Raw genomic sequence first — 21,028 nt, 5'->3', positions numbered from 1 at the left:
CAAGTATATTCTGTACATGAAGCAAATATTGCTCTTCTGTTACACAGCTTTCCACTTGTTATTTTTGAACATATTTCCCAATTTTTAATCTAATGAACCTAAAATGAGAAACAACAGAAGTCTTTTTGGAGCTGATCCTGTGTCCAGCTACGTTTATCTGTTCTGGAAAAGATGCACACGGACCACACAGCTCCATTTCATTTTACATGTCACAGTTTAAGAAATATGTGCTGCAACTCCGTGTTTCACATTTCATCAGATCTCTTGCTAAAAACAACCCGAGACAAACCCTTCTTGATGTAGATAATCGCAGAATGTAGCCGCCTCAGGGTGGACAAAAAAGTCTGAATTCACACACTTCGGGGGGCTGTCAAAGTGAAAAACTGCTGGTGGACAAGGTGACCCATTCTGTGATTCGGTCTGATGTGGATCTAAAATATTCCCACTCTGTGTCAGCCACAGCACCTAAATAACAGCTCTGCATTCACCTCTATCCAAACTGCATTAGCTTTCCTGTGATTAGCAGATTACTTCTGAATTTCCATAATGCTTTTAATAGAGCCTTGTCCCGACCAGGCCCTGCAGACACCAGTTCAAGGTTAAAACATGCCTTACACACATGTATACACATCCGGCCAAAAACGCACACTCTTACACAGTTTCCTCCCTGCGGGCTGAGCCTGAAGGTCTAGTGCTGCTTTTGAGGTGGTGGTGGAGTCTTTTATCGTGAGCAATGAAGCTTTATTTGAGGGAAAATCGACTCTGAATGTAGTTTCTTTTAATGGAAGCGCTGACCTAATCTATATTCCTTTCTCCACTGTAACCAAAGCTTTATTACTTTTAACATCTATCATTTGTGTTGATGTCTTTGCAGCAAGGTCTCCTCTTTTGGCCTGGGTAAGAGAGAGAGAGAGAGAGTGAGAGAGAGGAAGGGAGGGGAGGGAGGAAGGGAGGGTATGCTGTTGCAAACCACTTTTGATTAGAGGAGATACATACTGTGATATACTCCGTGGCTTACTGGGCACGGATGTAATGGCTATGACATCATCCAGGAACAGATTTGTTCTACCTGCTGTTTAAAGGAAGCTTTTTACCACTGTTTAGTATACAACTCATTATTTGATGTGGTCATGATTAAACAGTACACACTGTAAAATAAAAACTTCAGTACTCTTTCAACTTAAAATGTCAAAAAACGGCAACGAATCCCTCAAACTAAATGTTATCTTATTAAATATTGCATGTTGTGTGAACTATGATCTTAGCCTGCTTTATTTTAATAAACAAATCTTAGTCCGCTGCATTTGATTAATCTGTTGTGTTAACCTCGGTTGTGTTTGATTTCTTGATTGTGCTAAAGCCAGTAAAAACCCATCATGTTAATAAATGATTAACGGGGGTAGGGATTGAATTCAACAGCGACCTTTATCATGGCTCAAGTAGTTTTGAGAAAAAAAACATGATCTAAGTTAACACGTATTAAAGAAAGGCAGCAAGTTCCCACCAGGGATGTTTTCTTAAAACTACAAAAAGAACAATATTTGGAGAGTTTTATCTCTCAAATGTTGCATGCTGGAAAGTCTACCAATAATAACATAATGTGGGACCTCTTAGAAATTAATTCAAACAATTCTCTAAATTGTAAGTTGTCTTTAGATGTCCTTTAAATCCAGTGGCAAAATAGAATATTTGGGTGAATTTGGCAAACACAGCAAAGTAAACCTTAAATACAAAAACAGCTTGACAATTTTGGAAATGTGTCATTTTTGTGTGGAGAGTGTTGTATGATTGATAGCACTTTCATGTGAGTCTAGCGGTGGGTTAGCTAGTTTAGAATCCAGAACTCTTTAACATTTACTTATGAGAACAGTCATTACTGCCTTAATCTTAACATCACAATTGGATGAACACAGTCTGACAATGAACAACATGATGGGCCAATATTGACTCTGTGCCATATGGGCTCATATGGCAACTTTTACAAGCATTGCGCCTGTGAGAAAGACGAGAGATCATCGACCTTGGATGAGGATGTTGGAGCGCAGGTGTTGCGTGCAGTATTTGGTCTCAGTCAAGCAGTTCTACAATTCTATCTGTATCAGTATTCGCCTGCGTGTCTCATCGTGCTCCCATCACCCGAGAAATAAGCGATTATCGGGTGAAAGACCTGACATAACCCTGGGCCACATTCTTATTCCACCCTTGACCAGCCTTTTTCACGGGAGTTAGGCAGCTGGTGTCTGCCCTGAGAACATCATACTGAAACACCAAGAATTATCAGTGCTGCATCTCTGCATCCATGCCGCAGAAAGAGGAGATTGGACATTTTCAATCTACAACGCCCCTCTGGGTATCTAGACTGCAAGTTATTACTGTGAACTGCTGAATATGCTGGCGAGGTGAACATTACAATCGTGTTTTTTCCTGATAAGGCAGCGTTAAAACAAACAAAAAGCTACCCGCTCCCTTCTTCTCCTCATCGCCCAAGGTCTTTGATTGAATTGATCTCTATGCAAATGCTTTGTTTTTAATATGTCCTATTTTCATAAAAACAGCGAGAAGAGAGATGTAGCGGCTCTCGCTCTGCCTGCAGATGGAGAGATAGCATTCCGGTGATACCCATCTCCATGGCCATATATTGTTTTGCAGCCACAGTGCTGCATAAAAAGCAATAAAGAACCTCTACAAGCCAATGTAATTACACTGCATCCCTGCAATAGAAGACTGTCTATTAGAACAATGGTGCTGATATAGGCACCACACTCTGTGCCACAAGGTGACATTAAATCATAATGAAGGCACTATATTTTAACTGGCAAGTGCATATGGGGCCAATATAAAGTGCTTCGCACGTCAACGCTATGATAGAAAAAGGAAAGCAGCAGACATGAGTGAGTGGCAGGCTCCATTTCTCTAGCAATTCTGGGCTGTTTTGACGCGGCGCAACGCCTAAGGAAGGTGCTGTGTGTTTGCGTGCGTGAACGTCCGTGGTTTCTACCTTCTCGTGGATTTCCTGTGTGGACTGGGCATCACAGAAGGCGACAGTTGCCAAGTCTTTCAAGATGGGCATCTCCACGGTGCAATCGCGCCCGTCCAACAGCGCCACCAGAGGGCGTGGGTGCATTGGCCCGTTCATGATCTGGGGCCGAATACCTGGAGACAGATGGAAAAGGAGGCATGATTATCATGATTATCTCAACACACTTTGACCCTTGCTACTCAGAAAGGTTACTTATTTTTAACTCATTCCAAGTATTGACTTGCATCATGTACTGAAACTCTTGAGATATGTCCCTCTGAGATTTCAATAGTGATGCTTAAAACATCTATAAAGAGCAGAATGGCCTTTCCATTGAAGAAATGTTTCTCAAAATAGTAAATGTAAATTATTTCCCTGGCAGTGGGATAGCACTGATACCTGTAAAGGTTTTTATACTTAGATGCTTTAAGAGGTACATGCCATGCGTACTATGTTTCCAGACCCTAGAATAAATGATAAAATGTTTTTAAATTTACGTGATTTTATTACACCAAATTGTTAATGTAGAGGGTCAGACAGGTCCAAAATAACAACATAAACACAAGTGCACAGAGTTGTAGGGAAACTAAGGAAGAATTTCACAATTTAAGTCAAGTTATAAAATTCTAAGATATTTGAAGTAAGGTGAAAATCCTTTGGTACATTTATCACTGTTTTCTCAAGAATTGATAGTTATTTGTGGCCCGTGTGTATGAACACGAGTACATACGTGCTGATGGGGATAGAGTAGGAAGCAGGCCTTCTCTAAACTAGCAAGCGTTGCTCAATAAATCAATGCACCTACTCAAGAATGGATTAGACCACAGCCTCACTTACAAGAATCCCTTCGGTCTCATGGCTCCTAAACACTGACATCACATACAGAAAGCGTGTGGATAATAATACACTACATACTGTGTGCACACACAAACACACACTAACAGCGCGGGGAATAAATTCCCTTGTGTGTGTGTAAAACTGTATGAGTATGTACCAGTATGAACATAATTTGAACTGAGAAATGAGAACAACTGAAGTAGAGGTTTGTACTTTTGCCTCAATGTGAGTTGAACCAGCAGCTGTGGAACAGAAGAAGAAAAAAGAAAAAAAAAGAGAGAGAAAAGCTATGAGCTACACCTTTAGAAATGAGTTTCACTGCTGCCCGGCCCCAAAAGAGCCATGTATCATTGAAATGGAGAGCGTTAGGGAACATGCTACAAGCCCGAAACAAACCCACAGCCAACTCACATCAGCAATTGAGCACACTTGACAAAGTGCAGGTCGCAATTCTGGTTTTGTCTCTGCTCCACTCATTCTCCTTCTCTCTCTCTCTCTCTCTCTCTCGCCACTTTTCTCACTTAAAGTGAAGAGAGCCGGGGAGAGCACAGCTCCCCAGTGAGCCGACCTTCTCACACATCCCACTGAAGAAGACGTGTCGCACTGAGAAGACAGACAATTACCAGCCCTGCTTCATACAATGTTAACAAGTGAGAAGCATCAATATTCATGCTGCTTCCGAGCGTAGTGCAGCTCAGAGGCCAGCCTGAATGGACGGACCCGAGAAGGAAAGCATTTGTTCCCTGTTGAGAACTGGCACTCTAACACTGCACAGGTCCTGGTCTTCACTCATAGTCAGCATCTGTCCATGCTGACAAAACAGGCCAAAATACCAGCAACAACAAGATCCCCTGTGTGATTTTATGACATCACTTTCTTATCTAGAGTTTTACTGCTGAGATCCATATCTGGATGCTTAAGTGTTACTTCACTCTGGTGCATTTGTGTGCTCTTAAAGTCATCCCAAAGATTAGCACAATGACGTCAGACTCCGGGGTTCAGATAAGAAGCGGGGTGGCGGTAAATGAGAGGTGAAGGGGAGGAGAGACATGCTCTGTTGGATTACAGCGGCAGAGGAAGCTGATTAGGGCAGATAAAGGTGAGATTAGGAGGAGAGGAGAAAGTTGTGTGCGTGGACATTGCACAAACAGGGTGAAGTGCACAGCAGGGAAAAGAAACAGGTGGGGGTGCGGGAGACAGACAAGAGAGAAATTAAAATGTAAAACGAGCACGCATAAAACAGACTAAACACTGCCTGTTAGCCTAAAGAGCTCCCAGGAGACATATCAGAGAAGAAGAGGAGGATGAAAGGGTAGAAAGAGAGAGACAGAGCGAGAGAGAGAGACAGAGAGTGAGTGTCCGTAAATGACAGCGAAACTCAGAGAAAGCCCAGCTAACAGAAAGCGAGCAGTCCAGCAGAGCTGCCTCTCAGGGCAGGGGGAGGATTGGAGCGGAGGTGTCGTCTCCCCGTGCCTGTTGTCATGGTGATCACTTAACAGGCTTTGGCTGCCAGTTTTAATGCACTTTATTTTTGGCACCACTGGCATCTGCACCTAGAGTTGAGGTCAGAGACACAAGCGCTCGAATCCTCCTCACCCTCTCAGTGCAAAGGGCGGAGGAAAATTTTTTCTCTCTCATCAGACAGACAGACAGACAGAAAACAGCCTCCTTCCCCTCCTCCTCCTCCTCACCCACAGCCCACTACCAACCAACATCCACCATCACTGCTTCCATGCCTATTTATCAAGCCCCCTCTTCAAGACGGATGACATGACGGCAGGAAAGGTGAGGCATCGGCAACTTGGCCGTCTGTGCCACATCTGCAACTGACAGCTTGTTGAATATTAATGAAAAGCGTGTGATAAAGACTCAGCGGCGTTGACCATTACAACCGGAGACGGTGTGAGAGAGGGCATTTGTGCGTGAAGCCCGTGCTTCAAATATCTGATGCAAACATGTGTGAAACCTCACTAATCAAACAATATTGTTCTTCTTGAATTTGAGGATTATCTGCATGAATCAGGTTTTTGGCAGTTAGAGATAGCTTTAGCGTCTTAGCTTGATTTTTTATTTTTTTTAAATACTTTTTACTGGGTTTAACCCCTTTAGTAACACGTTATTTAGATGTACTTATTTTTACTCATTTGTGATAGCAACATAATACATTTTTGACATTCTAGTCCCAATGCATCAGCTTGGCCTTGTACGAAATGGCAACTGACACGATGTAGTTCTGAATACATAAAAATAAATTAAAGATCCAATACTTATTTATTTTGAGCCACTAGGGGGCAGAAAAATGTCCAAACAAGCTGACATATATAGCAAGGTACAAAAGTCATATCTGTGTAGTAGTAGATGCTATAATTTCATTAACTATGACAGTGTGGTCACAAACATAACTGAAGTAAAACTAAAAAAATAAACAAACAAATATGAAAGAGGCTACAAAGCTTGGGATTTGCATTACAAGCCCCGTTCTCCACATCACACAGATTCCTTTCCTTTAAGGGGAAAATCAGATAAACGGTTTGAAGCATTGCAGGGTGAGCTGCATGCAAGACTGTCCTTGACTTCCACAAAACACCTGTAAACTCTCTCCTTCCTTCGTCTAAGCCAGCGGTTGGATAATAATCTGTATGTAACGGATTACAGACAGCAGTGGGTGTGTAGGTGAGGCAGTGAGGGAGATAAGCGGCTAGCAGGCTGTAGCGGACCCTCAGGCTCAAGTTAGACAGACTGAACTCCATGAATCATCCGCCGGGTTTCTCTCTGTCTGTCTGACCTTTCAGTCTCTTACTCTCGCAGACTCTTCCTCTGCTACATTTCACCGTATCCTCTGCAGCGTTATATTTTCCCACATCTCTTCCTATACGATAGAATCTCCTGACAGCTCCTCCTTCCTACTGATGTGTGTATATCTTGTTTCTCACCATGTATCTGCTTCTCCTTTCTTTATCTATCTCTTTATGTAAATTTCTTCTCTACCTCACCTCCTATAATTCATCAGCTGTCTTTTACTGATAACTGCCCCTCCCTGCTCTGTCATCCTTTCACCTCAGCTGCCATTCCTTGTCTCCCTTTTCTATCATTTCCTTTCCTTCACCATCACTCTGTCTTTCTAGGACCCGGAGTGTGTATTAGCGAGTGTGTGTGTGTGTGTGTGTGTGTGTGTGTGTGTGTCCTCGGGTGTGACAGATTGATTCACACTCTGCTGATTTTGATGGAAAGGAGATCATGTATTCGGGCTATGGAAGTAGGGAGGTGACAGGCAACACTCCCCCTGTGGTAAATTGACAGCATGTACATCAAACCAGTCTCAACCAGAGCCAGTGGGTCTGTCAGCAGCACACATCGAGTTCACGGCACATCTCTCACCGTTCCTTCCTGTGGTAATGCACGACTGCATACCTGTGGTTTTCACATTGAGAATAATCTAATGATGTATATAATTATCAACAATTTTATTTCATCTATTTAAATCTGTTAAATATGGCGTCTGTGGTGGTGGTGGTGTTCAGCTGCTACTGAAAACTGTCAGTTTTATTAGATTTTACAGCTGCACCTACTGAAGATACCACAGATCGAGAGTGATGTACTTTAAGCTTTTCACCAATTTCACCCATGATTTGCAGCTCAAATTGTAGATGAAATGAGTGTTAAGCCCGCGGACTAGCACTTCTCAACTAGTTTATCTGTTTGCAGACGGGTTTTCTGAACTCCAGTTTGTGCAATAATAAAATCAGCATCTATCTCGAAATGTTGATTTTGCCTGTTGCACCATTAAATGTACGGTCTCAGCTGGGATTTAAACGGTTACAGTCTCAGTGAGGCCTTTTTACAAGCCACCTACCATTGTGTCTCTTAGCTCCCTTTGTTTTAGCAGCGCTGTAAGAGCTCGTTCACGGGCAACATGCAGAAATAAAGGTGTTCAGCAGGTCTGCCATGTTCTCTGCAGGCTCCTCATCTAAAGCAGCTGCTGGCCGGCTGACTACAGACTAAGCCATAAATCAAGCAGAGTCGAGAGGACATATACAGACATACAGTCAGTGAATCCAATGCCGACAGATGTGCACACTGAGGGCAGGGGGCTACAGAGTGTAAGGGGTCATGGCAGATCTGCAGGAGGCACCGTGCACTTAATTTTAACTCTCCAGTTAATTAAACTCTCTCATTTCCTCTGTGTTCTCACTTCCTCTGCTTGTTGCTAAACTGTTGCCAGGCTGCAAATGTGTGTGTGTGTGTGTGTGTGTGTGTGTGTGTGTGTGTGTGTGTGTGTGTGTGTGTGTGTGTGTAATGATTTGGGATGAGTACATTTTCAGAGAGGAAGGCAGCTGCTGTCGCTGGTTTACCTGCCAAAGTAATAAATGCATCTAACACACATACACCCACCCTGCTGCGCTTGGTCCGTCTAATGATAATGTACTTTGTCAGATTTAGCTGCAACTAATGATTTTCTTCATTAGCAATTAGGCAATAAATGACCCTTTCCCCCAATTAATTAATTGGTCTGTGAAATGTCCAAAATAGTGACAGGGTGGCGGTTGCATATTTTGTCTGACAAATAATCCTCCAGTATTTAATTTACAGTCATAGGAAATAATTTTCCACTGATCATAACATGTTGCTTATTGTGTCCCTTCAGATGACATAACAAAACACCTCTGCCTACTAAACTGCTTAATGTGTAACCTTAAAAGCATACACGTACTACTCTGTACGCCATGTACATCTAACAGAAAAACCATCTACTGTAAAACCTGCGTGTTTTCATTTGTTATCCATTCCTGTTACTGTATTGTGTTACTGAAGCCTTTTTACGTCACTGTAATAAAGGGTGAGATCAATTAGCAGTCCTTAAACAACAGTTTTCACAATTAAAATGCAAAACAGTCATCAAAAACGAGAACTAGGTCACTACGGAAATTATTTTTGAAATGTAGGTCTCCAGTGAAAAGGCTTAAAACCACTTGATATAGATTACTCGCTTTTACGAGATGAAGCTTTTGCACGTTTTGCTCAATCTCACTCGATAATCAGCATTTTAATTCTAATCTTTCCCATAGACAAATACTTGTGGAACTCGAACTCGGCCCAAGCTGAAGGTTGTGGCTCGGGAGCCAGCAACACTTAGTCAGAGTCTGGCAGCAGGATGTAGCAGTGCAGCGCACCAGGAGATGAGGCCAGAGTTTCCATTATGTGGTGAAGGGAGCTGGGAGTCTCTTCCTACTGCTGGCCTCTACGGCTGGTGTTATGTTGCCTCCATGAAGGGGAAGAGGTACCAGAAGGGAACGGGAAAACACAGTTGTGTTGCGGTCAGAAAGGCAGGAAGAAGAGAAAAAAGAAAATAGAGGAGAAAAGAGAAGAGAAACCAGCAGCAGAAGTCACTTTAGTGATAATGGGAGATCAGATAAGCCCCGTCACCATACTGTCGTCATCTGCGGACACTGGTTACCAAGCAACCCCAAACTGCTGTTTGCAGGTGGCCCCAGCTTGACAACAAGGCATGGTGGGGGCTACCGCTGACCGCCAACAGTTACAGCCATTTACTGGGCCGCCGAGAGCCACACTGACCCAGATCCCCTCCCGAGTTAACGCAGGCCGCCATTCGAACAAAAGGAGGCTGTGTGTGGGTGGAAGTAAATGCCCATGGAGTGGGCAAGTGGGGTTATACTATAGATGCGTGTTCAGTTCTAATAGTGGTTTCACTTTAAATTTGGTTCCAGGCTGAAGAATTGGCTCCATTCACTAACAATAAAGGTTTCATTTTAATGGTAAAGAGGAAACTAGAAATCATTCACGGAAATCTATTTTTTGCTGTTTGAATAGCAAACAGCCCTGGCAGCACATTAAATCAGCTGTAGCTAATTAACCATAATTCTAAAAGTAACTTGTTCAAAGGCCAACTCGAATTTGGCCAGTGACTGGTAAATGTGCTGTCTGCAATTTGGCATCTGTGCTCGGCCAAATATAATTTGTTGAAGAATTAAAACCCCTGATATCATTCTGTATTTATGCGTAAACTGTGTGAAGGTGCAAGTCAGCAGGACCAAGAGAGTAGTTATCTTGCATGCTATCTATGCATGTAATATCCAAAATGAATTAAATATCTATTTAATTGGGGAATTTGGGGACTTTCTCAAAAAAGAAATGTAAATAAATTTTTACAAATAGTAAAAAATAAATAAATACATAAAGTAAGCAAGCTAAACCACCTTTAGTTCGTCATTTACTTTCACTAACATCCCCACAAACTTCAACCCTATTCATTTGCTGGACATGTTCTTGTGGAGGCACGAGTTGCAAAGCCAATGTGAGATCTGCATGAAAAGAAAAAAAAATGAAAAAAAGAATACAACACATGCATGGATGTGGCAACAAATGAAAAGGAACCCACGCACAACCTTGGCGAACGGCCAAGAGTTACACTGTGGAGTAACAGAGAAGCTTGGCATAATGCACAGATGTGCAGTTGGGTCAAACAACACTTTGTTTTTCTTGCTGGAGTTTCATGTGGCACCCTGCCAGAGTCTGTACTTCTGGGTTACTGACACTGAATTACTCATTTACTACTTTCCTCCATCTTTCATAAGCACACACACACAAAGCCTGCCATAAACACACACTGTTCATCTGCCTGTGACAGTGCAAGGTCACTGCATGAGCTGTACTGCTGAAAAATAGGGGGTGAAGCAGGCATTGGGTGTTCGGGGATCGGGGGTGGTGGGTGGGTATAAGAACCCTTTGTTGGCAACCTCCTCCCTGCACTTCTCTGCCTTACTTCCCCAAAGTAGCACACAAAGGCCACTTGTCCTGTGCTGCCAGTGCCCCACCCTTGTCACCACCCGTCTGCCCGCCACACCAATCCATCCCCTGCCAAAAAATGAGCGCACCCCTGTTTTAAATGGTACCCTCTGTGTGCATGGGCGGGCCGGGCGCTCACTCCACAACAGCACAAAAGTGGGTGTCAACAGCATCCGTGGCACAACTACGCCGGTCCTCCCATTCCGTCCCCTCCCTCTCTTTTTCCCGCCTTTTTATTCTTTGGCGTTGCCCCGAGCTACAGAGAGCACTCAAAGTCCAAGACCACAGAGGAAACAAAACCACTGAGCCAAGAGCAGAAGCACAGGACGGGCGGACCTCGAAATGACAACACTGTTGGACTTCTCGCCTACTTTACCAACCACACAACACACCCACACACACTCCTTCTCCCTGCTCTTATCCACACTCCCCCACTCCTACCCATCCACCTACCTACCTCCCACCTCCCACATGCAAGACTTTATTAGGCATCCAGAAAAGAAAACAAGAAACATGCTGCTTGCCTGGGAAATGTTGTCTCCACATTCTTCAGCTTAAAAACTATGCATTGCAGCAAAACAGAAGATGACCGAGGCAAGTGAAGAGCGACAAAAAAGCCAAAAACACATAAAAAGGAAGTGAATAACCCTCCACAGTAATCCAAGGAGGGTGCCCCCCCCTCTGTTGTTGTCTTCCTCCTCCACTCCTTTAACCCCCCCTCCCCCCTTCCCCGGACTTGCTCCTCTTGGTCTGGCCCTGTTAGCGAAGGGAAGGGGTTGTTGCGGCGCAAGCTTTTACTATGCCCCCGACTGCATCATCTTCAGTCCATGCCTGTGAGGGCTGGGAGAAATGCACCAGCAGTCCTTGTGTGCGTGGACACACACGCACACACACACACACACAGAGCGGTTGTGCAGGCTGGTGATCGGATGGTAGCGGGTTGGAGAAGGTGGTGGGGGGGGGGGAACGCTTTTGTCCCTTTTTTTTAAATCTCCCAGGAAGAAATGGCTGCAGTCAGGGAGCACGATGGCTGGAAACTCTGCTGCTTCCTCTGCTGTCAGCTGCGCAACATCTATTCACTGTGCGTCTCTCTCTCTTTCTCTCTCTCTCTCTCTCTCTCTCTCTTTAGCTCTTTTCACTTGCCTTTGTCTTAGCTCATAATAAACCAGGAGGGGCAGGAAAAAAAGATCTTGCAGCAAAAAAAAAAAAAAAAAAATCTAATTCAAAAATGCCAGCTCAAACTGGCAGAGCTGAGCTCTCTAGGCTTGCACAATTTACTCCCTGGCTGCGTTCACTTCACAGGATCTGCACACATAACACACTCGAGCACAATCCCTCCTCCCTTTTTCCCTCCTCCTTCTTCTTCTTCTCCCCTTTTTTATGTTTTATTTCTGATCTGGACTCCACAGTGTTTTAACAACGCCTGCCCCCTTTCTCCCCTCTTTCCCCTCACACACACACACACACACACACACTCTTGCATTTGTTCACTCCCAGCTTTTCACCTCCCTATCCCGTTTATTAGGTTTGCTCCTGTGCTTTTCCACTTTAATCTAGACCTCAACACCACCACCACCACCCCTTACCACACACAAACACAAAAACACACAATCTAACTCCACCCTTTCATTTTGCAGGTTACAAGGAAGAGATGGGACTACACACACACACACACACACACACACACACACTCCACTCTCTTACTCCAAATATGCAATACGCACTCAGAAAACACACAGGCATGCACACACACTTTAAACCAGAGGAACAATGCAACTTTCAAGCCACTCCAGCAATAACATCACAGCTGTAGAGATGGCTGTTTTTCGCACCATCAGGAAAGCCATCAGAGCCGAGTGTGTTAAGTTCACAGTTTGGTCCCTGGAGGGAAGACAAGGGTGGGGAGCGAACTGACAGATTGCTCTGCTGAATGAGCAGCTGAAAACACCCTGTTTAGAATAACAATGTAACTGGAGCCTTCTTGCAACTCTGCCGTGCGACCAGAGCACATCGACACACACACACACACACACACACACACACACACACACACACACACACACACACACACACACACACACACACACACACACACACACACACACACACACACACACACAAACACACCTCACCGGCTGCATGACAGGCGCGACCAATAGACAAAGAGCCTGGCACGGTCACACGCCAGAACTGATTATCACTGACAGTAAAGTAGAAAGGTGGAACCGCCCGAGCAAATTTGGCTCAGGAAGTGGCCGAATGTGTCCATTTGGTTTGAAGCCACTTTTCTGTTTTGTGGAGTATAATTGTGTGTATCCACTTTGAGTGTTTTTATGTGTGTGTACATGTATGTGTGTGTTGTAGGTGAGTATCAGGGCTGTTGTTTCTCAGCCCAACAAGCAGAGACACTTCGTGTCAGGCGAGACGCCATCTGTAGCAATGACACATCTGAGAGAGTGTGACCATCAAAGGCAGTAGCACCCACTTCCTGCCAGCCGGCCAGACACACACACGCAGACATATAGGCACCCGTGATGGAGTGTGGGGATACGGCTGCCCCTCTGATCTTTCTCTCTTCAATTACATTAGAGGATGTGCAGGAGGAGGGGGCACTGACTGACAGCAATATGTTAACATGGAACGTGGCAGATCACAGCTTGTCATAAGACAGAGCTACTCTGTTGAGGTTGATGTTTGGAAAAGAAAAGGAGGGAAGACCATTACAAAGAACAGCATAATTTTGTAAATCGCCACTGATGCTAACTCCACAGATCAAACTGTATAAAAGCATGAAAGTCCAGTGGAAACAGCTGCATGGTCCATACGTTACTGAAGGTAACAGAGGCTCTGGAGGGTCCCCTCTACATAATCTCCGTGATATCAGAGGATCGCAGGGAAAAAAGCAATGAATAGCTAGAAGACAAGTGCTGCATCGAACAAACTTTAAGGCGAACAAGATCCCTTCCGCAGCGGTTAGGAAGGCTGTGGAGATCGTGGGTTGAGGGCAGCATTCTTCAAGTTCAACTATTTCTTGCGCCAAAATTAGTGGGAATCACCCCCCCCCCAAAAATTGTGGTTGGATTTGCATCAATTCTTGTGATCACAAGTTTGCAAAACGCCCACGAGGACTGATCGTGTCACGCTTCCCATAGAGTAATCTCTCCAGAAGGTGCTATGGCTGATAATCAAAAGCTGATGAAACCAGAAGGGAGTAGATCTCAATGGAAAAAGGTAACTGGACAAGGGGGACAGGTGACGTCACAGGCCTGGTGCAAACAAACAGCTATATACTCCCGACTCTAGCATGTGCATGTTGTTGCACGTTTAGATTCAGCAAGTAAACGCTAATGAGAACAGATTGGCACAGCAGGTCTCCTCCCCACACAAACACATATTTGTTCTTTCAGATGTGGAGCAGCCAGACAGGGTTCTAAACTAGTACTGAAGGCTACATCTGTTGGCCCATCAGCCACTGCCACCATAAGACACAGCCACAACCACGCCTTTGAGTGCAAGCATTTGTGCCTGCACACACCCAGTTAATAGGACACAATCTAAGGGAGCAGTGGATGCAATTATGACCTGGTGCAATAAATACATAAATAAATAAATTTAAAAATTAGTTTTACTTTCTAAGCATAACACCACACAGTTTTCATTTGAAATTCACAGTTCAGACTCTATACTCACATCTCCCTCCTGCTGCATGACTTCTTAAAGACCTGACCTTTAGCACAGTGAGACATCAAGAGCAGGGGTCACACTCCGGAAGACCCAACAAATGGGCCGAGTCTCCCTTATAGTCCGTGTGGATTTACCCATGAGTGGGAGCCCTCTTCTTTAACCAGCCTAATTATACTGTAAGCGCCCTTTTCCTGTAAGCGCTGGAACTTGGCTGCTGAGAGGACACTGGATGTAGAGGCCTGTTAAATCCCCTAAAGCACTTAAAGGGATTTTAAGAAAGCGAGTGGTAGAACAAGACAACCTGCCGCTCAGAGATGACAAGAGGTTCAGGCGTCCATTTCAGAACTGAACTTTGGTCGGCAGGGGGTTCAGCTCAGGAGCAGCTGTATTCCAGAGAATCCCCCTGTTAGTTTTGAAAGTGGTTTTTCTTGCACTGAAATGTTTCCACTCAGTTTTGACGTTCTTTTTCTGCTGTTTGGATCATTTGAGCTTTTAACTTTTTATTTACTTTAACATTCTGGAAAACTGTAATTAAACTGTCAGTTAACCCAAATTACAAAAACACATTTTCTCAATCAGGCCTACCCCTAGTGGTATCCAAATACACATAATTTTGGTTTGATCTCCAGTCAAGTTTTAGGGTACTTATCCAAGAAGATGTTCACAGACCTCACAATATTGTTAATCTAAAGAATTAGACTTGATGCCGATTCTTCTGTGGAGTAATGAACACCCATCAAAATCCCATTCCTCCATAGCTTTGGAGGTTAAGTGGAAGTCTGATATAAGTGAAACAATTTTGTTGTAATATGAGTGAATATGAGTGAATGTGTGTGTGTGTGTGTGTGTGTGTGTGTCTGCGACTGTCAGCACGATGTCTTAGCACTGCTGTACACTGAGGTTAATGTTTGTCTCTGTCAGCTGTAAATACCTTGTTAAACTCTGAATACTGTACATTAGAGGTATAGGCGGACTGTGTGGTGTGTTTATGGCTTCTGCTGCAGTATACATCCTGAGGTTTACCTGTTGCAGGTAAATATATCATTGGCTCAAAGTGTATTATATCTATAGTTTATGTGAGAGCACGCCAGACCACGTGACTCCAACAGTGGTCTGATGGCCCATATGACCCCTACAGACAACACTTTATATACTGTGGGTGTTTACTTGCAAGAATTTGGCAATATGATACGAATTATGATACAGGGGTTTTAAATATGTTATTATAGCAATATATTGCATTTCTGTAAGCAAGCAAAAAACTATCGTGCAGTCTGAGCAGCACAAAAATCTTGTAAAGGTGTCTAAACACAGGACATAAAGAATAAATACTGGCAAACAATAAACCACTGTCTGCCACTACATTTTGTATGTTAACAAAGAAAATCAACAGTGTTTTGATCATTCATTTTTTACGTGACACACAAACATAACTGATGTCTATGACATTGTTTCTGCCCATCTGCCCTTACCTACTGTGGAGAGCAGGTGTGAGTCATATAAAAGCATGTTATTTTTATCTTTCTAATTCTCCTTAAAATGATGGTGAAAACAATTTTACTTTCGCTTCTAGGTCAATGCAAAACAAAAAGGTTTGGTCTTTCGCGCTGTCAGTTCAGAAGAGACTCGAAACGTTGTTGCGTGCTCTCCTTTTAAAAATGCATTGCTTCATTTTAAAGAGCAAAATGTCTTGAGCCTAACGCTGGCTCTTTATCAGGCACAAACGGCATCCTGTCACACTGCTGTAACATCGGTGGTCTGTGTCAGAGGGGTGAGAGCAGGGCGTGAGGAAGGGGCAGCTACATTACGCAAGTTTCACACGTTAGTTAGTGAATGACTGAAGAAAAGCTACAATGGTTTATTAACAGTAGTAATAATAATGATATTAATAATGTGTGATATTTATGCATGTAGTAAATAGCTCTCTGTTTCTGCAATTTAAGCTCCCAGTAGTTTATCCATGTAAACTGACTATGTATGTTCCGGTATTTAAAGGATATTATTATCAATTTTCCAATTCTCAGTATGACTACATTTCTGTGTTGGGACTAGTTAGCCTGCGTCTGGTGTGCGTTACAGCCATCTAGCAACCTGTACGGGTACGAGATCATCCCGTCTTGGGTTTGAGCAAGACACACAACAGGCCAGCATTAAAATGTTGAGATGAGTTACAACCTGCACTTACTTTGATTCATTTGTTTGTATTTTTTATTTAATTCTGAACTATTGTCAGACATGCAGAAACAATCCACAAGAGGGTGGAGAGAGCAGGTGCTGGGTCAGATAGATAGAACTTTCAGCACAAGGAAAAATGACCAAATCTGAGTATGAAACTATATTTTGCAGCAGTTGCAACCAGGCAGATTATTCCTGCAGGTGATGGGTTCCCAACTGTTATTATTTGTTTATGACTATTTTTAGTTAAAAATAGCACACAACACACTTATGTATTTAAGTTACATATTTAGCAACCCTTATACTGACACACTCAATAAACACTATTATTTTTAATACAGAATTTATTTTATTTGAAAAGGTTTTTAAAATTGAATTTAAAACCTTTAAAACATTTCTAGATGGGAGGAGCGAGGCTTAAGAGAGGACGATGGAGGCCGGACAGGCCAGCGTTTGCCACGTTGGCCATTATTGGGCATTCCAGAGGTCTGCAGTTGGGGGGACGAACACATCTGGTGCCTGCGACTGCCCCAGCAGAAACGTGAGGCATTCCTGCTTCACGATAGCAAAATGACCCTTAGATGTCTGTATGTGTTCACCGATGTCACATCTAATCAAATATTCAACTTAAATTGTCCTAAAAATGATTCCAGTGCCAAAAGACCGCATATACCCACCCCACCCCACCCACACAGCGAATGAATAATGTAATATAAACTTAGCCAAAGGTCATGTTTTGTTCTCTCAGCAACTTTGCTGAATGGCCTAAACCTCTGAGGAAGCACACAGTGCAACACATGATGATAATGGCTCCTTTCTTTAGTGACACATCAGTAAAATGGCTGATCGTCACTGCCCTGGACATTCTTGTGTGACATGAGATGGGTCAGGAAGGAGCAGTAATGGACTTCTGGTGACGTAAACCAAGTTTTCCCATTGCGAATATTTATTTAGGAGGCCCAGGTTTATCCACTGAGAGGCACCTGCCATGGCAGCAGCAGCAGCCAGGGTAAATAAGCCCCCTCCTGGCATGAGCACACACACACACACACACACACACACACACACACACACACACACACACACACAGACACACAGACACACAGACACACAGACACAGACACACACACACACACACACACACAGCAGTGGTCCAGATAACAACCCCGAGTCAACACTGCCTCTCTGCTTTTGTTTTCTCTGCCTCCCCCTAACTCTTGCCCTCCCACGTTCCAATCTCTGTGGAACCACAAGTACCGGGGCTGAAAAGATGTAGGGTTGAGGGACAGAGAGATAGTGAAAGACAAAGAGAAAGAGAAAGAGAGTGAGAGAGAGAGAGCAGAGCGCTAAATTACAGCATGGGAATGCAAATGAGTGTATTTTATTTGCGGGGAGCCAAGGAGGGCAGGCAGGCTTTATTTTCCAGGCAGGAACGGCCCCCCTGTGGCCTCTGGATCAGTTGCAGCAACAGCGAAGAGAAGAAAGTGAACATTCTCACTCTCCCTTTTTACTTGAGGGGGAATAAAAAAATTGAGGTACAGTACAACAAATACAATATCCACAACTCTTCAAGGCTGGTGCAGTCATAAAATATTTTGCTACGTTTTCACATCAATGTTGCATGTTTCTCGTCGTCTTCCCATCCCATAACAGAAACCCACTGAAGTTACTGAAATATTGGCATAAGTCACAGTCGGACCAAACACTCCACTGCTACTGCTGCCACCTCCCCCATCTGGAAAAACACAGTGAGAAAGTGAGTGTGTGTGCGAGACGGAAAGGGATAAGGACTGAGGAAGCAGGGTGAGCCAGCTGCAGGTGGTCTCCAGATGTGGTGGCTCTGGGGACGGGCCACTCTGGCGCTGTTGAGAGCGACTCAGAGCTCCCCCCCTTTTTTTTTTCCTTCCATCGCTCCTCCTCTTTACTTAGTGACAGGAGCCATCTGGCCTGGCAGAGAGAGTGGAGATGCAGCAAAGAGTCCCGCCCTCCCAAGTGTGGCCCCTGTGTGCCACTCCGCAGAGTGCAAAGTAAATAAAATGCATGCATACACACATACACATACACACATACAAAACCTCCCACTTTGCCCCTGAAGCTGTCATATGGCTATTAACCCATGGAAGCTGCAGCCCAGCTGTGCTCCATTAGAATAAATATGCCAGGGTCGCTGGGTCTTGTCAACCAGGAGTCAGCCATCGGTAACTATGAGGTGTCCACTTACAGCCTTTTAAAGATCGCTTTGCTAAAGCGTTACAGCTGCTTTCATCATCATAACCCCCCCCTTCCTTCATCTTCTGTGCCCATGGGAAAGAAACTCACACCCACCTACTCAGATGATATTCCACACTTCCTCTGACAGAATGGACCCCTTTCCCACTACTCGCAATACTCTGAAATGCCCTGTAACTGGAGTTTGCAGTATGGTGACACAATGCAGCACCTGGATCACCTGACACCTTAACACAACACCACCTCCTATACTGTGTACCATCAGCCAACACACTTTAGTAAAGATAAAGTGCAGTTACCTCGAGGTAACAGGATGTTCTCGAATAAGTGGAAAAAAAATAAAAAATCAGAAATGTTTCCTGGAAGACAAATAATTTGATTTGTTTTATTCATAGGAAAATAAAATAGCTTTCCACTCTGCAATTGACAGTCATTACGTCTCTGTTAAGAATAGTTTTGGAAAAGGTTAGCGAGTTAAACCCCTGGCTGCTTCCTGCAGGCACATTTGCTCTTTGCATAGCTTGGGAATACTCTTAAAAGGATTCCTGGGTAATTGTCTATGCTGCAGTAGAAATTGGGAATTGAGAAAATGGACTATAATGACTGAAAGGGTACGGAGCAGTAGTAACATAATGGCCAATGAGAGCAATGCAGGGTCAGTGCTGTACTGTTCTCTCTTATCACTGAAAGCATAAAACAGTCCATGTACAACACACAAAACAGATGGTGTGTGTGTGTGTGTGTGTGTGTGTGTGTGTGTGTGTGGGGGGGGGGGGGGGGGGGGGGCTGAATAATCTTTATTTTGTTTATTTATTCATTATCATAGCATCTGCTCTCTGGCATAAAGGAGGCTCTTTTGAATCTTTGTCCTTCAGGGAAACAACATTTAGCTTCCTCGTTAGACAAATAAAAACACTAATGCCAGCAAATGGTAGAAGTATTCAAATGTGACTAAAATGTTTTAAAGATGTAAAAGGAAAAAAAGGGGGACACAGAGCTCTGAAGCGTGAAGGATTTGTTTTGTTTTTTTTAAATCTTCCTCATCCTTGCTGCCCGTTTTATATGTTCTCACATGCGAGATGTTCTGAGAGCCCCCGCTGTGTTTGTTGGCTGCTGAGCTAAATGAATGGCAACCAGTAGCATTGATTTGCCGAACGGGCCGCAGATCAAACCGCAGGACAAAAGACGAGGCGGGAGGACAATGGAGGAACACAGTGGGCCCCATGGGAAACGAATAACAACCGGTCGATGGGGACAACCGCAGCTGAACACAAGGCACCCTCGATCCAGCGAGGTAAAGGCCTCGCAACACGCGACAAGAAAGGTTAGCAAATCAGCCGCGGCTACACAACGAGGGCACCCACTGTGGTGGTCAGACGAATGAGTCTTTAAATGCTCATGGGAAAATAGATCACTATTCTACCTTTTTATTGCTATTCTCTTTATCGCTTCTCTTCCTCAGCTTTACTCTTCGTCCTCTCCGTTTCACTGTTTCTCCCCTCCACCCCCTCCACGCTGACCACAGACCATGAAAAGAATAAATACTGTATGTGCACAAGGGAAAGCAATCGGTTAACCTTTGAGATACCCCAGCAATGAGATGTGCTGCTCTTTACTCTTTTCAACTGGAGAAAAAAAAATGGAGGAAAAGAAGAAAAAAAAAAAACATACACACACACACACACACACACACACACACACACACACACACAAGGTTGGACACCACTTCAGAGGGGATATTCAATATCCATGAGCTTTTTCATTTCACACTGATGAATAATTCAGGGTGACCTGCCCACCACTGAGTGAGTGAGAGAGAAAGAGACGAAAAAAGGACTGGGGAGGTGTGCAGAGGTAGTTGCCTGTTATAGTGGATGCAGCTGTTGCCGTTCCACATGCACAAAACCTTTTTCCCAGCTGCAGCGGAGAGCGGAATAATATTCGGCAGAAGTGACGATGGATAATTGGGGAGATTATATCAAAGTGCTGCCATTCTAGCAGCTCGAGCAGTGAGCACACATCGATGCTATCCTGTTAACAAAACAGCCACGGGATGAGGAGACTAGTAGAATAAACATGACAATGGGTTCTCCAGAAATAGCCGGAATATTCTTCTCACCAATCATAACGTGTCACAACACAAGCGCACACACACACGCTCCCAAGCATTAAAAGTCACATATTCACACTTTTCATTTGCCGTCAGTACTTAGCAGTGACCTTTAGGAGTTTTCAGGCCATTTTAAATCCAATTTACAATACATTTAATCTTCAAATAAG

At 43.9% G+C, this 21,028-nt stretch overlaps 1 protein-coding gene across 4 annotated transcripts in view; it reads right to left on the bottom strand.

Annotated features, from left to right (window-relative positions):
* LOC137105649 (C-terminal-binding protein 2) overlaps positions 1 to 21,028 on the bottom strand; it is a 90,062-nt gene that overhangs the window by 13,439 nt on the left and 55,595 nt on the right. For 3 of the 4 annotated variants that reach the window (XM_067488141.1, XM_067488140.1, XM_067488137.1), the window contains exon 3: positions 2,999 to 3,153. In XM_067488141.1, coding sequence (XP_067344242.1) covers positions 2,999 to 3,153 — 155 coding nt within the window. Of the gene's footprint in view, positions 1 to 2,998; positions 3,154 to 11,184; positions 11,966 to 21,028 lie in introns of those variants that run through there. The other variant, XM_067488139.1, reaches the window with a different exon arrangement.

This window comes from Channa argus, chromosome 20, assembly GCF_033026475.1.
Source record: "Channa argus isolate prfri chromosome 20, Channa argus male v1.0, whole genome shotgun sequence".
Taxonomy (NCBI): Eukaryota; Metazoa; Chordata; class Actinopteri; order Anabantiformes; family Channidae; genus Channa; species Channa argus.
Note: the sequence above shows the minus strand (reverse complement) of the source record. Positions and strands in the feature narration are given on the sequence as shown.